Consider the following 24395-nt stretch of genomic DNA (forward strand, 5'->3'; position numbering starts at 1 on the left):
AGATACTACAAATCATATGGTGGTATATATAACACTTTACAGTAGATACTGGTCCATGTCTTTGATGGTGATCATCATTGGGATATCCGTTTACATATTGCTTTCTTATTCCACCCTCCCCGAAATAAGAAATTCATATCAACATTTGTTCGAACAGAATTTGAGACTACTACTAAGTACTAAGACCATTTTCAATTATTTTTTCTATTTTTTCTTCTATAATAGATGATCTCTATAATACAGTAGAGTTTTGCTCCAATGGTTTTCTCTATTTTTTCCTCTAAAAAAGAATATTTCAAATATATTCTTTTTTATTTTACAATTAACACCTTTTATTTATAAAAATTGCAAACTAACCCATTTTAATTTAAATTTGTAACACTTTCATAAAGTTATTATTTTTATTTAAATTAAATATTTATTATTATATTTAAACAAAGACAACAACAGTTGGAGATTCAAAGTAAAAATTATGCTTTGAAAGAGCTAAAAGAAGAAAAAAATATTATTTTGTGACTTGGATACTTTACATCCAAATGTTCGTGGATATTTTGAGACTGAACAAGCACGAATTATACAAAAGCGGAATAATCAACAACAAAACCAACAAGCTCCTCCTCCATCTACATCATTTGGTTCGTTTGGACAATATTTTAGCGATATTGTCGATCCCAAAGTAATTTACCGGATTATTAAGTTATTAGTTTTTGCTGTATTAAAATAATTACTATGGATTGAATGAAAAATAAATTTGATAATTTATATAAATTATCTTTTTCAAATGGTAGTCTCAATATTTTAGACTAAATATTTTTACTTAAATTTATATTATTAGTTTTTTAAAATACTTATTTTATTAAATTTGTATTATTAGTTCTTAAAAATATCTATTTTATTTATTTTGGTCATAAATAAAAGAAGTTCAAGATTAAGAGGACTACTTTGTAAATAAAATAGTTCACCTCTATTTATAGGGAAAAAATAGAGTTCCTCTAAGACCATCTCCAATGGTCCTCTATTTTTTTTCTCAATAATAGAGATCTTCTAAAATAAGGGTAAATTTTACTCCAATGGTCCTCTATTTTCACCTCTAAAATAGATATTGCTATTTTTTCCTCTATTTATAGAGGAACTCTATTTTTTCTTAGAGCATCTCTAATAGTCCTCTATTTTTTTCTTTATAATAGAGATCCTCTATAATAGGGGTGAATTTTAATGCAATGGTCCTCTATTTTCACCTCTAAAATAGAGATTGCTATTTTTTCCTCTATTTAGACTATCTCCAATGGTTTCCCCTATTTTTTCCTCTATAATAGAGGAGAGTTTTGCTCCAATGGTTTTCTCTATTTTTTCCTCTAAAAAGAATATTCCAAATAGATTCTTTTTTTATTTTACAATTAACATTTTTTATTTATAAAAATTGCAAACTAACCCATTTTACTTTAAATTTGTAACACTTTCATAAAATTATTATTTTTATTTAAATTAAATTTGTAACACTTTCACAATATTTTAGTGATATTGGTGGATCCCAAAGTAATTTACCGGATTATTAACTTATTAGTTTTTTGTATTAAAATAATTATTATGGATTGAATGAAAAATAAATATTATAATTTATAGAAATTATCTTTTCCAAATGGTAGTCTCAATATTTTAGACTAAATATTTATACTTAAATTTATATTATTATTTTTTAAAAATACTTATTTTATTAAATTTGTATTACTAGTTCTTAAAAATATTTATTTTGGTCATAAATAAAAGAAGTTAAAGATTAAGAGGAATACTTTGCAAATAAAATAGTTCACCTCTATTTATAGAGGAAAAAATAGAGTTCCTCTAAAAATATGGGAAAAAAATAGCAATCTCTATTATAGAGGTGAAAATAGAGATTCATTAGAGCAAAACTACTCTATAATAGAGTTTACATGTTAAAATAGAGGACCATTGGAGATGCTCTTATAGAAGGTACTCTATTTTTTCTTATAAAGGGTTCCTCTATGAATAGAGGATCTCTATTATAGAGGTGGGTTGGAGTAAAACTCACCTCTATTATAAAGATCTTTATTATAGAGAAAAAAAATAGGGAAAACCATTGGAGATGGTTTTACAAATGGTTTTTCTATAAATAGAGTAACTATATTTTAGAGGTGAGAATAGAAGTGGGTTGGAGTAAAATTCACCTTTATTATAAAGATTTCTATTATAGAGAAAAAAATAATGAAAACCATTGGAGATGATCTAAAAATATAGAAAAAAATAGCAATCTCTATTATAGAGGTGAAATTAGAGATCCATTGGAACAAAACTACTATATAATAGAATTTAAAGGTAAAAATAAAAGATCATTAAATATCATCTTAATAGTATATTTTTATGCAAAATAGTAAATACAGTACCATTGAGCTTTAACGCATTAGAAAAAAAAAATCCATAGTTCGTCGTTAAGCCATTAAACACTTATGTCATTAAGAGGGAGAGAAGAGAAATCATTAATTTGTCTGGTTCTGTTGACTAACTCCGGTCAATTCACGGCATCTATCTAACAAGACACGTGTCCTAAAAGCAATCTCAACTGTTAAATATAATATCTAAAGACAGTTTGACGGCTAGGATCTAGAAATGAGTAACTGAAGCCCGTACACTCAGTTACTGTGGGAAATAAATTTAATGTCACGCACGAGTTTTGGTGTGACGTGAAAAAGGACAGCTGGCTGACAAAAAATCTTGGGATAACGTCCTATTTCCCCATCAAAACTATCTTATCGTACTAGATGGAGCCGGAACTTTGACATCGTCGTAAGTATCCACAAAACAAGATCTCTCAACCTATATATCTCCAAATCTAAAGTTCTCATTTACTTCTCCATATTTTTTGGTTTAATCGATTTACAAATTAAACCGCTAGAAAACCAGTCAAACCAGATATAAAACATAGTTTAAAACCCGATTGACCTTATAAACCCGACCCGGTCTAAGAATTTTTATAACCCGATCAGAAATTCTCAAACCTAAGAACCCTAAAATCATCATTTTCTAAAATCATCATTTTCTAAAATCATGAACACCGTCTCTTGCATTGGGGCAATATGTTTCAGGTGGGTGCATAAACCCAGCCAATTTCCTACCAAACTCTCGCTTATCCACCACTGGCGCCAAGAGAAGCCCTCGTGACTTCCACATTCCAGTAATCATTTGTGTTCTTAATTGATTTTGGAGTTGAAAAAAATTTGTAATTTGAGAATTTTTTTTGCAGATTTTATCTTCATTTCTGATCGGATTTGATGTGTTCTTGGTTCAGTGAACCATGATTCCAATCACCAGAACTTGAATAAACCCAACTAAGAGTTTTGGAGCTGCAATCGTCTATAAAAAAGGACCACGTGAATCTCCATTATATACAACAATTATGATTGATCTTTTATGTCAATTTGGTTGAATTGTTTATTTGATTTTTCTTGGATGCAGTGGATTTTCTGGGTTGGACGGACCATTCATCCGAGCAGCCTTCATTAGCATTCAAAAGCAGAAGCTGATTTTTTTTTTTTGGGTTTTTAGAAGTTCACAGTTGCTTTATCTTTGTTTGTATTGAGCTTTGACATTTTTGAGATCTGGTCATATTTGTTTAAATGGATTTTTCTATTTCTTCTTCTCTCTGGGTTATTTGATGTGGATGATCTGGTTAAACGTTAATGAAAATATGATATAGTGTTCGTTGAGATGGGGAAAAGAGATTTAAAAAATAAAAAAGAATTGGTGATTTAATTATATAAACGGGTCGAAATCAGGTTGAAATCGGTTTACAACTTTTGTTAGTTGGTTAGACAACCAATAAACCAATAATTAACCAATTAAACCTGTATTTATGGAGAAATTGATGAGAATTATGGATTCAAGGAGATTTAGAAATAAAATTTTGGATTTGGAGAGATATAGGATGAGAGACATTTGTGCAGAGATATTTAAGACGAGGTGAAAGTTCTGGCTTTATCTAGTAAGATGTGATAATTTTCATGTGGAACTAGGACGTTTTCCCAAAAATCTTATGGATGAGTGTTGTCGATGAGAGCCCTACTCAATAGTCCTGAAATCTATTATCCGAGATCCGATATCTAATCCGGGATTCACTTCTATCCGTTCTGAAAAACTGGATATCCGGGTGGATAGATCTGGATTCGGATAGAAAAATTATGTATTCAGGCGGATCCGGATCTGGATAGTATAAAATTTTATAACTGGATATCCGGATCCGTATATATAGATATATAAATATATAAATGTTGGACTTCTATACTTATGTATATTATGTTGGGCCTGTTAGTAAAACCCACATACTAAAAACTATAATTTGAAGAAACAAAATAAGAGTCCAATTGATATATTAATGTTTTTTAGATATTAGGGCTTCATGCCTTCACCCTCACCTCGCCGATCTGTATCTTTTTTTCTTCTTCTTCTCCTTTTCGCCATTAACAACCACTTCTTCATCTTCCCATGACAAATTTTGGCGATGCAAATGACGAAAACATAAGTCATGAAGAACTGTCTGACGGTGCTTTTGCTGTGAAAAATGAAAGAGACAAAGAAATTTTTTTTCTCTCGGATCCGGATATCCGCCGGATATTCTGGTTTTAAACGGATCTCCGAAAACCGGATATTCGAATAGACGGATCCGGATACGGATATCAAAACTACAAATCCGACCGGATACGGATCGGAGCCGGATACACTCAATTTTGCCGGATATCCGGCTCCATCTCAGGGCTACTACTCAACTCAAAATAGTAGACTTCGCACCATTTTCGTCTACTCAATTTTCGTCAACTCAAATTAAGAAAGAAAAATCTTAATTTTGGTAAAACCATTGTTGTTTTTTGTTATCTAAAAAAAAATAAACTAGTATAAAATTTTATGAAAAAATACAACATTGGTGATTAACAAACTAAAATACAAGAAAATAAACTTAAAACATTAGTATTATTTTATGTAAAAAAAGACTAGTATTAATTTATGTATTTGTTGCACCCAAATTTTTATCCTTCTAATTTTTACTGCACCATATTTATAACTAAGCAAGTTGAAAAATTTCAAGAGCCAAGAGGATTGAAGGTTTGTTATTACTTATAGTTATTAGCATGTCTTGCGTTTACTTTATTTTGATTTTAGAGTTTATCTCTTTTGTAGATTAAGATAATGAGAGACTTTGATTATCACTTACGATGGTTAAGGTTAATTTTATCAACATGAGGCCTATAAGTAAGATCACATATTGTTTCATGTTCTAATCTATCTTAGTGGAATGGAACCGAATTCAAACCAAAATTCTAAAATACTCGAATGAATTCAAAATTCCCTATTCGAAATATTCAAAAAAAAAATGAATGGATTTAGCCAAAACCAAATGATTCATGTACCTTTACATCCCCAGATTATCGGGTAAGTGAATCAAATTTGGTTAGATATATGACCACCTAAAAGACCGACTATAACTTGATTTCGGTCATAATGAAACGATTGGTTTATCTTGTACGATCTGTGAAAACAGAGACTTAAAAACTGAAAGGATACTTCATTAATTTAACAACGATGGCTTTAAATAAGGAAGCAAAGCAAATTAAACAACAACTGAAACAAAGCGAGAAAATAGGACACGAACTCCACTACACAAACTGATTCAAATCCTTGACTCCACTACTGAACTCCTTAAGACTCGGACTCGATGACTTGTTCCACCTTAAGAGAAACAACCAACTCAAACTGAAACATATCCTCCCTTAAGCTAATTCCCTTGAATTCAGCTTACTTCAGACAACATTAATCATACCAAGCATTGCACGAAGCTTCTCAAACTGCTCCAACTTCAATGGCTTTGTAAAAATATCGGCAATCTGGTTCTCTGTAGGACAGTGAGACAACTTAACAACTCACCACTCACCAAATCTCTGAGATAATGAAACCTTAATTCAATATGTTTACTCTTTCCATGAAAGACCGGATGCTTAGACAACTGAATGGTAGAGCTATTATCACACATGATCACTGTTTCAGTCTTCTCTTCAAACCCAATTTGCTCCAACACCCTTCGAAGCCACACACACTGACACGCACAAGCAGCAGTTGCTATGTACTCTGCTTCAGTGGTAGAAAGAGCAACCACTGATTGCTTCTTAGATGTCCATGAAACAGCTCCAGATGCCATCATAAACACAAATCCAGATGTGCTTCTCCGATCGTCTAAATCACCAGCATAATCACTATCAGTGTAACCCGTGAATTGCAAACCACTTTCTCCTCTCTTATAAAAAATTCCCAGCTCAGTTGTACCCTTCAAATATCTTAAGATCCTCTTTGCTGCAAGCCTATGCGACAATCTGGTATTAGCCATGAACCTGCTTATCAAGCAAACCCCATACATCAAATCCGGTCTTGTCACGGTTAGATACATGAGGCTTCCTACCAACTGCTTGAACAAAGTTTCATCAACTCTTTCACCATTTTCATCCTTTTGCAGCTTCGTTCCTGGAACAATAGGATTCTTCACAGAAATTACTCTCTTCCATACCAAACCGTGCCAATACTTCTCTTGCATACCTTCGTTGGCAAATGAAGATTCCGTCTTGATCTTGCTTCACTTCTATCCCAAGGAAATGCTTCATCTTGCCCAAATTAGACATCTCAAACTCCAACATCATCGATTTCTTAAACTCATCACACATGCTTTTATCATTCCTAGTAAATATCAAATCATCAACATAGAGACTGACAATTAAGAAGTTACCTCCCTTTGCTTTTGTGAATAGAGTGTGCTCATAGGGGCATCTCTCAGAGTCTTCTCGCTGGAAATAAGCCTCAATTCTACTGTACCAAGCCCTTGGTGCTTGCTTATGTCCGTATAGAGCCTTTTTCAATTTGTAAACTTTTTCTTCTTCTCTCTTTTTGACAAATCCTTCAGGTTGCACAACATAGACGTCCTCCTTTAATTCCCCATGTAGAAAGGCACTTTTTACATCAAGTTGATAAACCTCCCAACCTGATTGAGCAGCTATGGCGAGAATTGTACGGATAGTGTCAAGTCTTGCAACTGGAGCAAACACCTCAGTATAGTCCACACCATAGCATTGAGCATATCCTTTTGCTACCAGCCTTGCTTTGTATTTGTCAACTTCTCCATCTTCGTCGAACTTTGTTTTGTAGACCCACTTGACCCCAATAGGCTTAAATCCTTCTGGTAGTGTTGTAAGCTCCCAAGTGTGATTCTTCTCAATAGATGCAATATCACTTTCCATTGCATCTTTCCAGATTTTCTGTTTCACAACTTCTTCAAACCAGATCGGATCATGTTGATCTACCATCATCATCATCATTAACGCATTCAGATCCCCATCCAGCGTCTGTTCTCCTGTCTCATAGTCCGCCAGCCATCCTGGTGCTCTTCTCACACGCGTACTGACCAGTTGAACTGAACTAGTGGCACCAAGAGTAGACTGCTGCTGACTAGGAGCTGTAGGTGAGTTATGCGGACTCAAAGCTATTATCTCTTCTTCATCTTGATCATCAACCTCATCACCACACTCCAATGTACCATCTTTTAGTTCTTCATCTGATCGGTTCCAGTCCCAACCTTTTTCTTCTTCAAACACCACATCCTTGCTCACCACAATTTTTTTTGAAACTGGATCATACAATCGCCATGCTTTAGACTCTTCACTCACTCCGAGAAAGACGCATATCTTACTCTTATCATCCAATTTGTTTCTCTTCTGGTCTGGTATGTGAACATGAGCGATGCAACCAAAGATCCGAAAGTACTCAACCACTGGTTTCTTTCCACTCCACGCCTCTTCTGGAGTTATTTTTCAACTGCTGCAGTAGGACTTCGATTCTGAATGTGCACACTCCATCGAGTTGCTTCAGACCAGAAAGCTTTTGGAACTTGTCGTTCACTCAGCATAGATCGAACCGCATTCATGATGGTTCTATTTTTCCTCTTTGCGACTCCGTTCTGCTGCGGAGTGTATGCTGCTGTCAATTGCATTTTGATCCCTTGTGCTTTACAGAATTCAACAAACTTACTTGAGTTAAACTCGCGACCTCGATCCATCCTTTGACAGATTAGAGATTTTCCAATCTCTTTCTCCACTCTGGCTTTAAAGTACTTGAAGGAACTGAATGCTTCTGACTTTTCATGTAAGAAATATACCCATGTTTTACGAGAGAAATCATCAATAAAACTCAGGATATACCTCTTGTCGCTGTTTGAATCTGGTGTGATGGGGCCACATATGTCTGAATGCACCAATTGGAGTTGTTTTGAAGCACTCCACAAGCTCCTTTTCGGCATTGAATCTTTGTGTTGTTTTCCCGTCAAGCAGACAGTGCATATCTCCTTAGTAGACTTGAGTGAAGGCAGACCCACAACCATGTCCTTCTTAGACAACATCCTTAACCCATCATAATTTAAGTGCCCAAACCTACAGTGCTACAAATGTGTTTCTTTCTCAGCAACATCTTCCACCTGAAGACACATCTGATTCTTTGTAGCCTTGGATGATAGAACATTCTATTTCCACTCATGTTAGTTTGCATGATCACTCCTCTACTAGGATGATACACTTTGCAAGTCCTATCCTGAATTAAGACGGCTAGACCTTTTTCTTGAAGTTGTCCTATGCTTATTAAATTGTTTCTCAACTCAGGAATATAGTAAACATCAGATATCAACTGAGTTGTGCCATTGACTTGCACTCCCACACTCCCTTTTGCTACCACAACCATCCTTGTATCGTTGCCAAGTTTCACAGTTTGATTGAAACCTTCCTCTAACTCTGAGAACCACCCTTTGTCTCCAGTCATGTGATTACTGCATCCAGAATCCAGAAACCACACATCTTCTCTCTGTGACTTATTTTGCTCCACATATGCCATCAACAACAGTTCATCATCATCCTCCAACTCAGCATAATTAGCTTTATTCTCCCACCGTGGACACTCATACTGAAAGTGTCCTAAATTGTGGCACTTGAAGCATTCGATCAATGCTTTGTTTTGCCCAGCTCTTCCTCTACCTCTGCCACGGCCTCTTCGAAACGCACCTCGACCTCTTCCTTTGCCAAATCTCTCATCATGAGAAACTTTCAACACTTGTTCCTCCTCTTGTGCTCCATGCATCCTCTGTTCATGAACCAACAAGCTCCCATGAAGCTCATCAACGCTCATGACACTCAGATCATTTGACTCTTCAATTGAGCAGACAACATAATTGAATTTTGGAGTCAGTGATCTGAGCACCTTCCCAACAATTGTGCTCTGCTCCATGAGTTCACCATTCGTCTTCATTTTGTTCACCACGGTCAAGGTTCTGCCCAAAAATGTATCTACTTTCTCCCCTTCCTTCATAGCAAGCAGTTCAAACTCTTTTCTTAGTGCTTGAAGTTGTGCTCTTTTTACCTTTGTGGAACCTTGATACTTTTTCTTCATTGATTCCCAAATCGCTTTTGAAGTACTCTTGTCAAGAATTGTCTCCAGGATTTCTCTATCAATTGCTTGAAAGAGAAAATTCTTGACCTTAAGATCCTTCAATATGGCCTCCTCCACCAACTTCCTTTGAGCTTCACTGGCCGGTGTTCCTCCCACCGCTGCTACTGGGATCCCCTCATCCACCAGTTTCCACACCTCTCTGCTTCGGAGGAAATTCTCCATCGTCATAGACTAGTAGTCGTAATGACCGTCAAACTTCGGAATTGCCGGCTGCACAAACTTTTCTGAATTTGACATCTCGATTTCTTTCTCTCTCTCACACACACAATTTCTCTTTTTAGATAGCTCTGATACCAAATGTGAAAACAGAGACTTAAGAACTGAAAGGATACTTCATTAATTTAACAACGATGACTTTAAATAACTTTATAGGAAACAAAACAAATTAAACAACAACCGAAACAAAGCGAGAAAATAGGACACGAACTCCACTACACGAACTGATTCAAATCCACTCTACTATTGAACTCCTTAGACTCTGACTCAATGACTTATTCCACCTTAAAAGAAACAACCAACTCAAACTGCAACATATCCCTATTTTCGAATTAGTGTCGTCTGGTCTGAAAAAGATGTTTCCCGTGGTTTGTTCCAACATATTTTTGACAAAACTTAGTTCATAATCATATATGGCTATTGTTAGATTGCCATCGATGAAATCATCCTAATATCTTTTTATTGGATGGAGATCTTCAAACCAAATCAATCTAATAAACAAAAAAAAAAATGAAAAAGCTGCTTTATCCAAGAAAAAGGGAATAATAGTGTTGATACCTACTAAACTAGTAGGCTACCCGTGATTAAAATCTGTTAATTTACCCCACAAAATCAGGTTTGTTTCCACTCTAATTCCGCTCTTTACGAACTTCCAAAACCCTAAACTTATAAATCAAATCTAAAACCTTCAAAATGAAAAGAACAATAAAAAATAAAATAAAAAACAATAAGAAGGCTAGGCTCTATTTTTTCCCTCTTTTAATTATTAAAAAAGGTTCGGTTCCCTTATTTTTTTTTTCGTTTAAATATTTGCTAAATCGCTTTTTACAAAAACAAAATGATGTAACAAATTTCTAAAAGAAACATACATTTATGATTTAACGCAAACCCAAAAAAAGAGGAAGGAAAAAAGACACAATTACCCCCACACGCACACCCCATTCTCAGAGGCAAAAACTTTTGCCTTTTGTTTTCTTCTCTCTTCGTCTTCTTCACCATCTTCTTCTTCTGGGGAAACACAAAAAAGAAAAAAAAAAACAAAACTTTACCGGCCATGGATCCCGGCGACCCAACTTCGATAATCTTTACAAAGATCAGAACTTTAGAACCAGAGAACGCTTCCAAAATCATTGGCTATTTCTTACTGCAAGACATGGAACAGAGAGATTTGATTCGTATTGCTTTTGGTCCTGACACTCTCATTCAAACCTTGTGTCGAAAAGCTAAATCCGATTTGGGTCTCTCATCCAACGGTTTCTCGTTAAACCCTATGTCGAGACCTATCAACATCCATGGCCACCAGTCATTGTCTCAGTCTTCTCCAAGGAATGGTTTTTTGAGAAACCCTAGTAACCCTTTGCCTTGTTCGTTAACTTCGAGTACACTCGGTGATAGGCCTAGTAACTTCAATTCTAGACCTTTTCGTGACGGTTCATCATTTTTCGCTTCTTCTTCCGGCGATGAGCAGCACCAACTGAGTAACCAGTTTCCGTTTGTTGAGGATCCATTTGCCAATTTTCACAAGAGGAGTTTCTCGGCTAACGATGCTTGTTTTGAGTCAGAGGAACCAGGTTTCGGAGGAGGACCTGGTTATCATCGGTTTCCACAAGGCGGTTTAGTTGATGATTTTGGTTCCTCTGGTGGTTTTGGTTCGCCGAGTGAGATGGATTACGTCCTTGAGAAGATGATGAGGATGAAGTTAGCTCAACAAAAGAGAATGGTTGCTGCTCAGTTCATGGCTGCGGCTTGTGGCTCTCCATTGTCGCATAGGTAAGTTTGCTTTCTCTGTATACGTTTGGTTAGTAAAGACTTAGACTTTAGTAAAGTCACTTTACAGAACAAGTGTAGCAGCATTTTAGCTCGTGGCTCTCAAATGTCGCATAGGTGTTTTTGTTTGCCTTCTCTGTATATGTTTGGTTAGCAGTGTAACATAACAAGTGTAAAAACTTGAGACTTTACAAAACAAGTGTTGCTTTGTTGTCTTGGTTTTGTATCAAGATATACTGAGCTCCTGGGGATTGGTTTTGCTAATGGTGATTGTTTGTTTCTTGCAGACAAGGATCAGAACAATTTGGAGAAGAAGGTGGTTACTCTTATAGTCCAAGCCGCTATGAAAGAGAGGATGCAGTCTCTAAACAGATTTACTTGACATTTCCATCTGAAAGCTCCTTCACTGATGAAGACGTCTCAGCTTATTTCAGGTAAATCATATCTATATGTGTGTTGTGATCAAATCGGGTTATGGATGTGAGGAAGGCTCTATATGTTTAATGTACAGTTGGATTAGGGGTTCATGGTTCTTGTTTGTTTTGATACTCATGGTTTTTTGAATCTGTAGCGATTTTGGACCTGTGGAAGATGTGAGGATTCCATATCAGCAGCAACGGATGTACGGGTTTGTCACTTTCGCTAAGGCTGAAACCGTGAGAACCATATTGGCTCGAGGAAATCCTCATTTCATCTGTGACTCACGTGTTCTTGTTAAACCATACAAGGAGAAAGGAAAAATCCTTCAAAAGTAATGCGTGGTCCCTCTTATTACTCTTCCTCTAGTGTTCTTCTGTCTCTTGTGTTTGCTTTCTTATTAGAGTTTGGTGAAACAATAGCAGGAGGCAGCAGCAGCAACTACAGCAGCTGTTGGAGAGAGGGAACTACTCACCTTCTTCAAGTCCTTCAGGAATCGACACTAGGGATCTGTATGAATGTCGCTTAGGTTAGTTTCAATTTGTTCAAGAGACTTCAGAAAACCGTGTTGTTGTTTCCTGCTTACTGACATAGTAACTCACTAAATCGTCATTCTCTTTTCGTTACAGGACCAAGGATGTTTTCAAACAAGACACAGGAGATGCTGCGAAGAAAAACCGAGCAAGCTGATTTACAACAAGCTATAGAAGTAGAACTCCAAAGAAGAAGGTTCTTGAATCTGCAATTGCCTGACATGGAGCATGAATCTATTCACCATCACCAGCGTAGTCCTTCTTTTTCTCCTGCTCATATCCCACCTCGATTTAATCATAGTCTTCTCTTCAACTCAGAAAACAACAACGAAGAAATGATGGAAGGTTGTTGTTGTTGTTGTTGTACTCTATAAGTTGAAGCTTCTTTTTCTCGGTCTTTATTCATTCTATTCCTCTCTTTTTATCCTTTGATCAGGCAATAGCGATAGAAGCGAGCAACATCTTCAGCAAGTAGCAGACAGCAACGAAGAACGTGGTTACAGTAATGATTTCTACAAAGGGTAAATGAGTGATAAGAATCAAGGCTTTAAAGTCTCCTTGTACCTAAATACTCTACTTAAGTTCTCTTACATATAGTTTATCTGTCATTTCTAAAGGCAAGAGACGAGTCTGGAGAATACTCTTCCTGATAGCTTGTTTGGTTCCCCAAAAAAGTCTGGCGAAATTCGCAATACTGAGTCTGATACCGAGCAGAAAGCCTCATGAGATCAATCAGCATAGCAATGGGTATGTTCAAGATCCCCCTAATTCAGACATTTAATCTCAATAGTCATCAACAACATTGATCCAAGCTTTTTTCAGGTTCACTATAGGCAGAAAGAAACAAGTTTATGAGTGAGAAAGGTAAGCAGTTTCCGCCATGAAGCAACCTAAAACACCTTCTAAACCGTTACTTCTGTCTAACTCTTCATATCGTTTTTTTGTTTGTTTGTTAATTACAGAATGGTGTAGGACTGATAAAAGAAGGAAGTAGAAGATAAAAGTGTCTATAATATAAAAAAAAGCTAAGAGGTGGTTAACATGGATAGAATACAGAAGAGAAGGTTAAAGAGATCAGTTTTTAGGATTATATTGTCATCTACAAATAGGATTTTTACTACTAACGTCTACAACATATGATCAACACAGTAACTGAAACTCACAAGAAGGTTTCTTTTTGGTAATTTCTTTTTACCTCCTCCTAATATCGAATCCAAGTTTAAAAAGCTGCATCTGTTACTTAAACCATTTACCATGATTTTATGAAATGCATGTGCTCATAAAAGTCCAAATGAACCAAGTTATGGAATAAACCGGACCAAATCATTTCAAACGTAAACGTTATTTCTCGTTGGTTTACTTTTGATTGGATCGGTTAAGCATGGTTAGATTACATATATAAGAAAGTTGTAACGAACATCTTAGACGCGAAACCAAAAAAACTCAAATCATTCATTCATTCTCAGAGTTCAAGAAAAAAGGCAATTTCTTTCCTCGTCTTGAATTATCTTCTCAGGCCACCATGGATACCACGGATCCAGCTACGATGTCGATGATCACTGAAAGGATCACATCTTTGGAACCAGAGAACGCTTCCAAAATCATTGACTATTTCATGTCGCAGAAGATTGCAGAATTTAGATTGATTCGTATGGCTTTTGGCCCTAACGCTCTCATCGAAGAGTTTTGTCGAGAAGCTAAATACGAATTGGGTCTTCTTCCGAGAGGTTCCTCGTTAAACCGTGATGCGAGACCCTTCTATTTCCATGACAACCCATTGCCTCCGTCTTCCACAAGAAATGAGTTCTTGGATTTCTCGAACAACGCAGCTTTGCATGCTTCCTTAATCAGAGATAACCCTAACTTCTATTCTAGTCCCTTTCATGACGGTTCGTCGCAACAACGACAACAGTTGGGTTTCTTGGCAACTGATGCGTATCAGTTTCCACCAGGCGGTTTAGTTGATGGTTTTGGGTCGCCGACTCAACAAAGAATGATTCCTGCTCAGTCCGTCGGGGATTTTGGCTCTCAGATGTCGAACAGGTCAGATTGGGATTTTTTTTAGCGTTCTATTGATATATGTTTGGTTTACTAGTAACGAAGGATTGAGACTTTACAAAACAAGAGTAGTAGCATTAATGTAGTTTTTTTTTTTTAACTTTGGTTTTGGTTTCTTCTGTTGTTTCTGTATCAAGAAGAAGTTTTGAGATCTGGGGCTTGGTTTTGCTTATGGTGATTCTTCTTTTAGACAAGGATCAGGACAGTTTGGAGGAGAAGGTGGTTTTAGGTTGCCGAGTGAGCAACAAAGAATGATCGCTGCTAAGTCCGTGGCGGATTTTGGCTATCTTCAATCAGGGGAACCCGGTTATCAGATTCAACAAGGCGGTTTAGCTGGTGGTTTTGCGTTACCGAGTGAGCAACAAAGAATGATTGCTGCTCCGGTGTCGAACAGGTAAGATTGGGATTTATGTTTGCTTTCTCTTGATATATGTTTGGTTAGTAGTAAAGAAAGGCAGAGACTTTACGAAACAAGTGTAGTAGCATTGTATCTTGAGGCCAGTTTTTATAACTTTGGTGTTGGTTTATTCTGTTGTTTCTGTATCAAGAAAGAAGTTTGAGATCTGGGGCTTGGTTTTGCTTATGGTGGTTCTTCTTTTAGACAAGGATCAGGAAAATTTGGAGTAGAAGGTGGTTTTGGGTCGCAACAAAGAGTGATTGGTGGTCAGTTCATGGGGGGTTTTGGCTCTCCAATGTCGAACAGGTAAGATTGATATCTTTATTTGCTTTCTCTTGATATATTATGTTTGCTTAATAGTGAAGAAAGGCAGAGACTTTACGAAACAAGTGTAGTAGCAGTGTAGCTCGAGGCCTGTTTTCTTAAATAACTTTGCATGGTGTTGGTTTCTTCTGTTGATTCTGTTCTGTATCAAGAAAGAAGTTTTGAGCTCTGGGGCTTGGTTTTGCTTGTGGTGATTGCTCTTTTAGAAAAGGATCAGGACAATCTGGAGTGGAAAGTGGTTCCTGTTATAGTCCCGGAAGCCATGAAAGAGAAGATTTAGTCTCTAAAAAGCTTTTCTTGGCATTTCCACGTGGGAGCTCCTTCACTAATAAAGACGTCTCAACTTATTTCAGGTAGTAACATGTGTTGTGATAAAAGTCGGGTGAACGATGCGAGCAAGTGTTTATTGATTGTTTTGACGATTGACAGCCATGGTTTTTTAATTTATTGAATGTGTAGCGAATTTGGAGAAGTGGAAGGTGTGGATCTTCCATATAATCAGCAGCAAGGAACGTTTGGGTTTGTCACTTTCACTAATGCTAAAACCGTGAGGACCATATTGGATGAAGGAAAGCCTCATTTGATCGGTGACTCAGTTGTGCGCGTTGAAGAATATTGCAAGCGGGAAGGAAACAGTAACCCTATGTCTCCTTCTTTGACTTCGAATACACTTGGAGTAGAAGGTGGTTCCTGGCAGAGTCCAGGAAGGCAGAAAAGAAATGTATCAGTCTCTAGAAAGATTTACTTAACATTTCCACCTGATCGTAGCTCCTTCACTGTTGACGACGTCTTAAAATATTTCAGGTAAGACTTGTGTAGTGATAAAAATCGGGTTATCTATGTGAGGAAGGCTCTGTTTAGTTTTTCTTGTTTGTTTTGACAGTCGTGGTTTTTTAATGTGTAGCAATTTTGGAGCAGTGGAAGAGGTTAACATTCCAAATCGGCAGCTACCCATGTTTGGGTGTGTCACTTTTGCTAATGATCAAACCGTGAGAACAATATTGGCTCGAAAAAACCCTCATCTCATCCGTGGTTCATCGGTGACCGTTAAACCATACAAGGGGAAAGAAGAAATGTATTGCTTGATCCCTCTTTTTACTTTTCCTCGAGTTTTTCGTCTCTTGGGTTCGCTTTCTTATTAGACTTTGGTGAAACAATGGCAGGGCGCAGCAGCAGAATCAAGTACATCAGCTGTTGGAGGGAGGAAACTGTTCACCTACTTCAAGTCCTTCTGGATTGGAGGACTCAAGGGAACTAGATAATTGTCGCTATGGTTAGTTTCAGTTTGTTAAAGAGACTTCAGAAAACCGAGTTGCTGTTTCTTTCTTACTGACATATAAAAACTCACTAACTCGTCATTCTCTTTTTGGTTACCAGGACCAAGCAAGACACAGGAGATGCTGCCAAAGGAAACCGAGCAAGCTGATGTACAATTGCCTGACATGAAGAATCTCTCTATTAACCATCACCAGCAAGTCATGGAAGGTTGGTTGTTGTTGTGCTCTCTACGTTCAAGCTCTTTTGTGTGTTTTGGTCTTTATTCATTCTTTTCCTCTCTTGTTTTCCTTTGGTCAGGCGATGGTGATAGAGGTGAGCAAGTAGAAACCAGCAACGAAGAAGAAAGTGGTGACAGTAGCTACAAAGGGTAATATGACTGATAAGAATCAAGGCTTTAAGTCTTCTTGTTACTGAACTAGGTTACTTTAGTTCTTACGTACTGACAGTTTATTTATCATTTTGTCAAGGCAAGAGTGGAGGGTGGAGAATAGCTTGTTGTGTTTCCCAAAACAATCTAGCGAAACACCGCAAACCAAGTCTGATACCGAGCAAGATAAGGAAGTGTCATCAGAGAAAGCAGCCTAGTATAGGCAGCACAACAAGTGAAAGGTGAGCAATTTCGACCAAGAGAACAACCTCAAACTCCTTTTAAAAGCCGTTTACTCCATTTTTGTTTGTAGTCTAATTCCATTTCGGTTTTGTTTGTTTGTTACATCTTTGATTTGCAGAAAAGAAGGAAGTAAGAGAGAATTGTATATATAAGAAGCAAAGAGGTCGTACATAACAATGGAACACAAAGAGAAGATTAAAGAGAACACTACAGTTTTAGGATAATATGTCATCTACAATACAAACAGGATTTTATGAATGCTAATCAACACAGTAACTGAAACACATAAGTAGGTTCCCTTTTGGTGATTTCTTTTTACCTTCTTTTAATAAACACATAAGTAGGCTGCATCTGTTACTTACCATGACTGAATCATTACTTGGTTTCAATTGGATCAAAACAGGTTGAAACTTTGAACTTTGAAGTAAAGGTGCACATTTTAAGTGTAACACTGAACAAAGTGAACTAAACCAGAGCTGAATTATAGAGTCCAACTAGAACAAAAGTGTCTAACCAAAAAGATTAAATAAACCGGACCGAATGGTTAAGCATGGTTAGATTAGTACTTCAATGGCGACTTTAATTACTTTTAGTTACCATATAAAGAAAACGGTTCGATTCCCACGCCAGCATCTCTCTCTGTATCTGCAACATAGATTTTGATGTGACATATTTCAAATGTTAAAAAGGAAAAAATGAAAAAGAGAACACAATTTATCTTCTAAAAAGGTCTCGAAAGAAACACACAAAAGGCTTTGCTTTGGTCTTCTTTCTTCTCCTTGTATGGATTCAAGTCAGGGAAATCAAAAAGAACCTTATGTAACCTCCTCCATTGATGGTGCTGTAGCTGAGCTTCCTCGTCACCGTCTCTGTGTTTCTTCATCAGACCTAAAGGAGTCATTTTCTAGGATTTCTTTCAATGGTTTGGTCTGCAGGTCGTGATTTCAAATCGTGGGCTAAAAAAATGGAAGCTTTGCACGAACCCACTTGGAGAAAAGCTGGGATTTTTGAGGCAATCAAGGCATCGGCATACGAAATCCCTAAAAATCAGTCTTTGATTCTAGCTCTGGTTGAGAAATGGTGTCCTGAAACCAAATCATTCGTCTTCCCTTGGGGTGAAGCAACGATAACCCTCGAAGATGTACTGGTTCTTTTAGGGTTTTCTGTTTTGGGTTCTCCTATTTTTGCCCCTTTAGGAGGAAGCTCAGAGATGGGAGATGCCGTAGAGAACCTGGAGAAAGCTAGGTATGAGAATAGAGGCCAGGATGGGTTAGTGAGACGACGATTATGGATTTCGAGCTTCTTGGGTAGAGGTGATCAAATGGAGCATGAAGCTTTCCTTGTAATGTGGCTTTCGCAATTTGTTTTCCCGGATATGTCTCGCCGTTCTATTTCGAAACAAGTTGTCCCTATCGCTGTTCGTTTAGCTAGAGGTGAAAGGATTGCTCTTGCTCCTGCTGTTCTAGCAAGACTATACAGTGATTTGGGTCAAATTCAACCTTTTGCTAGTGAAAAGTCCACTAGAAATGTTACTCTGAAATCACTGTTTAAGTTAGTCCAAGTATGGGCATGGGAGAGATTCAAGAATACCAGACCAAAAGCTAGAGGGATACCAAAAGGTGAACCTAGAATAGCTCGGTGGGACTACCCGCCACAAACATCTGAGAATGTGAGATTGAATCTTGATGATTTCGATTGGCGTCCTTACACTAAACCTTTAAAGAATTGGAACCCTCCTCGGTTTTACCCTGAAGAAGCTATGTGGATGACTGTTGATGACAATCTTGATGATGACTTTGTTTCGTTTGCTCGCTGTATGAGAGTTTCTCATCTTGTTGGGATTGGTATTGTGGAGGATTACTATCCGAATCGAGTGGCAATGCAGTTCGGGATGACTCAGGATCTTCCTGGATTAGTTATTGATCAAAAAAGCTTCACAGAGAAAGAGGCATGGGATGATTACAATAAGTCTCTTGATGGTGTAAAGCTGTACATGCCTTCTTGTCTTGCTACGACTTCTGTTACTGAAAGATATCAAGACTGGTGGTTGAAATTTATTTCGGAGTTTCTGAGTCCTTCAGAATCAACTGAAACTTTTAATGCAAGTAATAGAATTGATGATGATGATGATGATGATGTGCAGCCTTTGGGTCAAGTGCTTCAGAAGTGGGGAGAGAGCTTTCTTAGGAAAGTCAAAAGATTTAAGACGCGCAAGTTAGCGAAAAATCTGAGATTCGAGATAGAGAAAGACAAGATTGGTGGTAGTGGTGCATCAGCTTCAACGGAATTACCACTTAGTCAGTTGTTTAAGGAGGAGTTGATGAAGAGAACAAGTGCGCATTTAAGAAACAAGGGAAGCAAGCGTGCTCGTGAGGATGATGGGAGTTCTATGGATCACAAAGACGATGAAAAAGATGATGACATCACCATTGCTCCGAATATCAAATCTAGAGGGAATGACGAAAGTGGAAGTAAAGCAAATAAGAGTATGGTTCAGAGACCATCTAATGAAAACCACTCTTCAAGAGGATCTCAATGTCACAAATAATTAACGTTGCTATGATTTTTGTTTGTTTGTTCTTTTGCATATTATGTTTATTGTATGGAGAACTTATCACTCTATACTCTATAGAGTCAGACCACAAACCTTATGTATGATGTTTTGTGTATTGGTTTAGTTTGGTTTGGTGTGGACATTTTAATTTCTGGTTTGGTTCGATTTATCAATAAATTTGGTTTATATTGGTTTAGTCATAAATGTTCACTGCCGGTGGTAGGAAGGAACACTATCTCGGAGATCAAGATCCTTCATCAAGCTCGTCTGAGAAAACACCAAAAAGGTTTCAAATTTATTCGAGATTTGTGAAACTCTAAAAAGGGTTATGTCAATTTAGTAGAGAGAGGACAGAGAGATATGGTGAGGAAGCACAAGTACGGGAAGGTAGTGTTGGTTTCGTGCATCGCGCTTCTAGCTACCGGACTCATTGCCGACTTCCTCTGGGCTACTTCTCATAGATTCTCCTCCGTCGCAATCTCCGCCGGGTTATCCCTACCCTCTTCCCTTACTACCGTAATCGTTCCCGGCCAGGTGAGTTTGTGTGATCTGTTGTTGATGTAACTAAGATCTCGACATCTGAAATTAGCAATATCTAGCTTCAGGAATATGATTCTTACTTAATACTTGCATTGAGGTTTTGAGTTGTGAATTTACTCTGTTTTTGCTGGTTTTAGGAGAAGGATAGTAAGAAGAAGAAGGAGAGTGTGAAAGAGAGGAAACTATCTAACACGTTTCAAGATTTGCCTGGTCCTGAATTGACATGGGAGAAGATGGCAGCTTCACCTGTAGCTCGGCTAGATGGAGCTGCAATTCAGATTAGGGATCTTTTATATGTATTTGCTGGATATGGAAACATTAATCTTGTGCATTCACATGTTGATATCTACAATTTCACGGCTAACTCGTGGGGAGGAAGATTCGATATGCCTAAAGAGATGGCTCATTCTCATTTAGGGATGGTAACGGATGGGAGATACATTTATATTGTTACTGGTCAGTTTGGTCCGCAATGCAGAGGTCCTACAGCTAAAACATTTGTGCTTGATACCGATTCAAATACATGGAAGGACTTTGTTCCGTTACCAGTTCCTAGGTACTGTGTAACAAGAAGATACAGTTTCAACGTTTTTTCATTATACTATGCTATGTGTTTCTCTTTTGACGATGGACAATGTTGAGAGAAATGATTTGCCAATTTTAACATTCAGGTATGCACCGGCTACTCAGCTTTGGAGAGGAAGACTCCATGTGATGGGCGGAAGCAAGGAGAATCGATTTACACCAGGACTTGAACATTGGAGCATTGCGGTTAAAGATGGCCAACCATTGGAAAATGAGTGGAGAAGTGAAATCCCAATCCCTCGCGGAGGACCTCACAGGTTATTATTTAACAAGTTATTGTGGGTAAAACATTTGACGAAATAAAATCTTAAATCATCATGTTTTATGTGCCATTGTAGGGCATGTGTTGTAGTTGATGACCGACTATTTGTAATTGGTGGTCAAGAAGGTGATTTCATGGCTAAGCCTGGATCTCCCATCTTCAAATGCTCACGCCGTATGGAGGTATTGGATAAATACCTTCCACAAGGTAAACCAAGCTGTTATTCTGTTAATTATGCTCTATATCATGAGTTCTTCTACTTTGATTCAGGTGGTATTCAGTGATGTCTATATGTTAGATGAGGAAATGAAATGGAAAGTTATGCCGCCAATGCCAAAACCGGATTCCCATATTGAATTTGCTTGGAAAGTGGTTAATAACTCCATTGTAATCGTTGGAGGCACAACAGAGAAGCATCCTGAAACCAAAAAGATGGTTCTTGTCGGTGAAATCTTCCAGTTCAACTTGAATACACTGGTAAAATAAATGAAGCCTTTATGCTCAAACCTGTCCAAGATTCGTGTATCACTAATGATTTTGGCTTTCTCTACAGAAATGGTATGTCATTGGGAAATTACCATACCGTGTGAAAACAACGCTGGTTGGATATTGGGACGGACAGCTTTACTTCACTTCAGGACAAAGAGACAAGGGTCCAGATGATCCTGGCCCGAGGAAGGTCATTGCAGAGATGTGGAGAACCAAACTGATACTCCATCCATGAGGCAAGCAAAATTATCATTGATAGAAGATTTTGTAGTTCTAAAGATCACGATATATTGCATTCGTTGAGCCTAATTTAAAAACAAGTCCTTTCATTACATATTTACATCCCCTGTCATGGCAGTTTGTATATTGTAAACTGAATCAGAATCTATATATAAAGTTACAATTTGAAAACACAGCTTTATGTGTTTCTCTTTAATCAGAGAGTTTGTAATGATGGAGTTCCATTTCTGGTTTATCAATACAATTTTACACAACCTGCTAATTTACAAAAAAAGGAACCACCACTACTATTATATGCTTTTTCCAGGTCTTTGTTGATTGTCTAGATCAGAGAAGCCAAGAACAAGCTCCACCATGAAAAGCTCTCCGTCAAACCTTAGACCAGACGATGCTGCAGGCTGAAGAAGACCATCAACCATTCCACCAAACACATATACAAATCTCCCTGAAAGATCAGCACAGGCACGGTGAAAAGACCTACTTTTTGGTCCGTATGAGATTCGATCAAGCTTTCTCCACACAGAAGATCCGTTTAAACTAACTCCTTGTGGTTGTAAACCTGAAGAAGGAATGGTTTTAACATCCAACACCCAGAAATCATCTTTCCTATGCCTATAAGAATCTTCACCCCCGTAAATCAAGATCCGACCTCCCAATACAAGAGTCGCTGAGTGACCAACCCGAGGCAATGATGCATATTCAGGGACATCCCGGAAATCGTAGAAGATCTGTATCCATTTTTCTTCACACAGTTCTTGAATATCCAAGATCCAAACATCATCAAGCACATCATATCCTAATCCTCTGCCTCCAAACAGAACCACTTGGTTTTCTCTAATGCAAGTCAAAGTATGTCCTGAGCGCGGTGGCGGTGATTGTCGAGACTCCACCATGTGCCATGTCCCAGATGTGAAATCTTCAGAAAGTTCTAGAATCCATGCATCTCCAAGCCTGACTCCGTTCAGCCCGATTCCACCATGTACAACCATCTTCGTCTCTGCAATACAACAGGCGGAATGAGCACCACGAGGAGGAGGACGAGGCCGCTGCGAAGGTCCAACATTGAGGAGTTTCCAAGAGAGTCCCTCATGGCAAAAGACTTGACCGATCCATGTATCGTTGAGCCGCTCTCCACGGTCGTTTATTCCACCAAATAAGAGTAGATACTCGCCTATAACAATGCAGGTGTGTCCAAATCTTCCACTTGGAGTCCCTGATTCGACTTTCTTCCATTTCAATATCTTTTGATTACTCTTATCAACAAATGATGTCCATGTATCATCAAGATGGCGTCCTGAAAAGAAAAACAAAGCAATATACACAAAGATCTCAAGTTGAATGAAGCAATACACCTAATAATCCAACTACCATCATTGTCGTGTGCCTAACACACTCATCAAAAGTTACCAAGCAGAAAACTAAACTCAATCACATCGAACATCGAAAAATCAATCTGCTTTCAACAAGATAAGAATTCAGAAAGATGATGATATTAGTAGCTTAAGGAAAGCAAAAGCTCTAACCTCCTTGACAACCACCACCAAAGAGAACAAGATGATCATTAACGAAGTTGAGAGAATGAGAAGCTCTAGGGATCGGAAAAGAAGAAGATGCCTCAACATCATCATCTGGGTCTGAGATCTTGTGACAGCAAACAGAATCCATCTTATAAACTCGTTGAAACATCATCATCCACGAAAACCCATCTCGTAAAGATGACAACTTTAAAGCATCCAGAGACTGTGAGCCCCATTCTCGTTCACAGAGAGCTTCCCAGAGACTGTCGGAACAAGCTAGAGACTTGTATCTCTTGCAGGTCATTGAGAAAGAGAGGATTGAATCTACGGGAAGAAGAAGCAAGATGGTTGAGAGATGGTCATCGTGTAAATTGGTTATAGGGATTGACCATGACTGAGAGGTAGACGGCGGAGATGAGTTTCTTCTGGCTGATTCCGCCGCCATGAGATTGAAATCGGAGTAGAAGGATTTGATTTGTTGGTGAGAATTATTGGGAATGATGATGATTCTTGTATTCGTCACTGTGTCTCTGTTTTACTCTCCTCTTTACGGTAAAAAATTAAAAATAAAAATCCTTCCTTTTTGTTTTTTTTCTTTCCTTGTTTGGATTAAAAACTGCCCGCACAAAATTTCAAAACTTTTTTTAATACTTCGAAAAACACCCCACGAAATTTATGATAAATCTCCTTTTTCGACCCCAATATTTCAATAAATTGCTTCTTTCACCACCCACGTATTTACAAATTTCAAACTTTTTTGCAAGACTACATATGGTTGGTTAACGCCCAGATATTTTATAAGAACTTCTGTTTGTAGCCAAATATTATCGTATAATTGCATCTATCTCCTAGTGTTTCACAAATCACAAAACTTTTAGAAACTTTGGATTCACCCCCCGCTTTTGAGAATCTCCTACTCTAGCCCTGAATTCCAATAAATTGCATCTTACTCTGAGATTACAAAGTTCAAAATTTTAGAAGCTACTGATAAATTGCATCATAACGCCCCCAGATTATTTATAAAAGCTACTGATTCTAGCCCTATCTTTTCAATAATTGCATTTTCTC

At 37.6% G+C, this 24395-nt stretch overlaps 4 protein-coding genes, 1 long non-coding RNA gene and 1 pseudogene across 9 annotated transcripts; 5 read left to right on the forward strand and 1 right to left on the reverse strand.

Moving 5' to 3' along the window:
• The first annotated feature begins 3064 nt into the window (after positions 1-3064).
• On the forward strand, positions 3065-3722 carry LOC147947801 (uncharacterized). Its single transcript, XR_015587401.1, has 3 exons — positions 3065-3190; positions 3260-3386; positions 3472-3722. It is a non-coding gene; the product is annotated as an uncharacterized LOC147947801 (long non-coding RNA).
• A 6937-nt stretch (positions 3723-10659) lies between these two features.
• On the forward strand, positions 10660-13699 carry LOC147947802 (zinc finger CCCH domain-containing protein 55-like). 4 transcript variants are annotated; one of them, XM_087506966.1, is made up of 9 exons: positions 10660-11526; positions 11811-11957; positions 12095-12274; positions 12363-12469; positions 12570-12818; positions 12910-12994; positions 13091-13220; positions 13296-13337; positions 13436-13699. In XM_087506966.1, exons 1-7 carry the CDS (start codon positions 10811-10813, stop codon positions 13197-13199), a joined length of 1593 nt encoding a protein of 530 aa, XP_087363092.1. In that variant the 5' UTR covers positions 10660-10810; the 3' UTR covers positions 13200-13220; positions 13296-13337; positions 13436-13699. The 4 variants fall into 4 exon arrangements, with proteins under 4 accessions (XP_087363092.1, XP_087363094.1, XP_087363095.1 ...); XM_087506968.1 differs by having other exon boundaries at positions 10689-11526; positions 12366-12469; XM_087506969.1 differs by having other exon boundaries at positions 10689-11526; positions 12366-12469; positions 13307-13337.
• A 194-nt stretch (positions 13700-13893) lies between these two features.
• LOC147947803 (uncharacterized) lies at positions 13894-17139 on the forward strand. The gene is made up of 10 exons (XM_087506965.1): positions 13894-14516; positions 14722-14925; positions 15133-15234; positions 15459-15605; positions 15712-16056; positions 16157-16327; positions 16416-16525; positions 16630-16737; positions 16828-16897; positions 16998-17139. Exons 1-10 carry the CDS (start codon positions 13996-13998, stop codon positions 17113-17115), a joined length of 1896 nt encoding a protein of 631 aa, XP_087363091.1. The 5' UTR covers positions 13894-13995; the 3' UTR covers positions 17116-17139.
• Positions 17140-17923: 784 nt separating this feature from the next.
• On the forward strand, positions 17924-19890 carry LOC104778062 (serine/threonine-protein phosphatase 7 long form homolog; annotated as a pseudogene).
• LOC104778064 (kelch repeat-containing protein At3g27220) lies at positions 19602-21983 on the forward strand. Of its 2 annotated transcripts, none has more exons than XM_087506970.1 (6): positions 19602-20228; positions 20372-20790; positions 20906-21076; positions 21158-21263; positions 21352-21558; positions 21635-21983. In XM_087506970.1, exons 1-6 carry the CDS (start codon positions 20055-20057, stop codon positions 21803-21805), a joined length of 1248 nt encoding a protein of 415 aa, XP_087363096.1. In that variant the 5' UTR covers positions 19602-20054; the 3' UTR covers positions 21806-21983. The 2 variants fall into 2 exon arrangements, with proteins under 2 accessions (XP_087363096.1, XP_087363097.1); XM_087506971.1 differs by having other exon boundaries at positions 19829-20228; positions 21158-21288; positions 21380-21558.
• On the reverse strand, positions 21880-23938 carry LOC104778063 (F-box/kelch-repeat protein At1g51550). Its single transcript, XM_010502428.3, has 2 exons — positions 23334-23938; positions 21880-23104 (listed from the first exon to the last, which is right to left on the reverse strand). Exons 1-2 carry the CDS (start codon positions 23770-23772, stop codon positions 22101-22103), a joined length of 1443 nt encoding a protein of 480 aa, XP_010500730.1. The 5' UTR covers positions 23773-23938; the 3' UTR covers positions 21880-22100.
• Between the last annotated feature and the right edge of the window lie 457 nt (positions 23939-24395).

The sequence above is a fragment of the Camelina sativa genome, chromosome 3, assembly GCF_030686135.1.
Source record: "Camelina sativa cultivar CO46 ecotype springtype chromosome 3, ASM3068613v1".
Classification (NCBI taxonomy): Eukaryota; Viridiplantae; Streptophyta; class Magnoliopsida; order Brassicales; family Brassicaceae; genus Camelina; species Camelina sativa.

Bases quoted from the DNA above. Each gene is read 5' to 3' on its own strand.
- LOC147947802 (XM_087506966.1), top strand. From the start codon at position 10,811: ATGGATCCCGGCGACCCAACTTCGATAATCTTTACAAAGATCAGAACT. The intron at 11,958-12,094 runs GTAAATCATATC...TTGAATCTGTAG, and splicing joins GACGTCTCAGCTTATTTCAG to CGATTTTGGACCTGTGGAAG. The intron at 12,995-13,090 runs GTAAATGAGTGA...TCATTTCTAAAG, and splicing joins AGTAATGATTTCTACAAAGG to GCAAGAGACGAGTCTGGAGA.
- LOC147947803 (XM_087506965.1), top strand. From the start codon at position 13,996: ATGGATACCACGGATCCAGCTACGATGTCGATGATCACTGAAAGGATC. The intron at 14,926-15,132 runs GTAAGATTGGGA...TTCTTCTTTTAG, and splicing joins GCTGCTCCGGTGTCGAACAG to ACAAGGATCAGGAAAATTTG. The intron at 16,526-16,629 runs GTTAGTTTCAGT...TTTGGTTACCAG, and splicing joins ACTAGATAATTGTCGCTATG to GACCAAGCAAGACACAGGAG.
- LOC104778064 (XM_087506970.1), top strand. From the start codon at position 20,055: ATGGTGAGGAAGCACAAGTACGGGAAGGTAGTGTTGGTTTCGTGCATC. The intron at 20,791-20,905 runs GTACTGTGTAAC...TTTAACATTCAG, and splicing joins GTTCCGTTACCAGTTCCTAG to GTATGCACCGGCTACTCAGC. The intron at 21,264-21,351 runs GTATTGGATAAA...ACTTTGATTCAG, and splicing joins AATGCTCACGCCGTATGGAG to GTGGTATTCAGTGATGTCTA.
- LOC104778063 (XM_010502428.3), bottom strand. From the start codon at position 23,772: ATGGCGGCGGAATCAGCCAGAAGAAACTCATCTCCGCCGTCTACCTCT. The intron at 23,105-23,333 runs GTTAGAGCTTTT...TTTTCTTTTCAG, and splicing joins TGGTGGTGGTTGTCAAGGAG to GACGCCATCTTGATGATACA.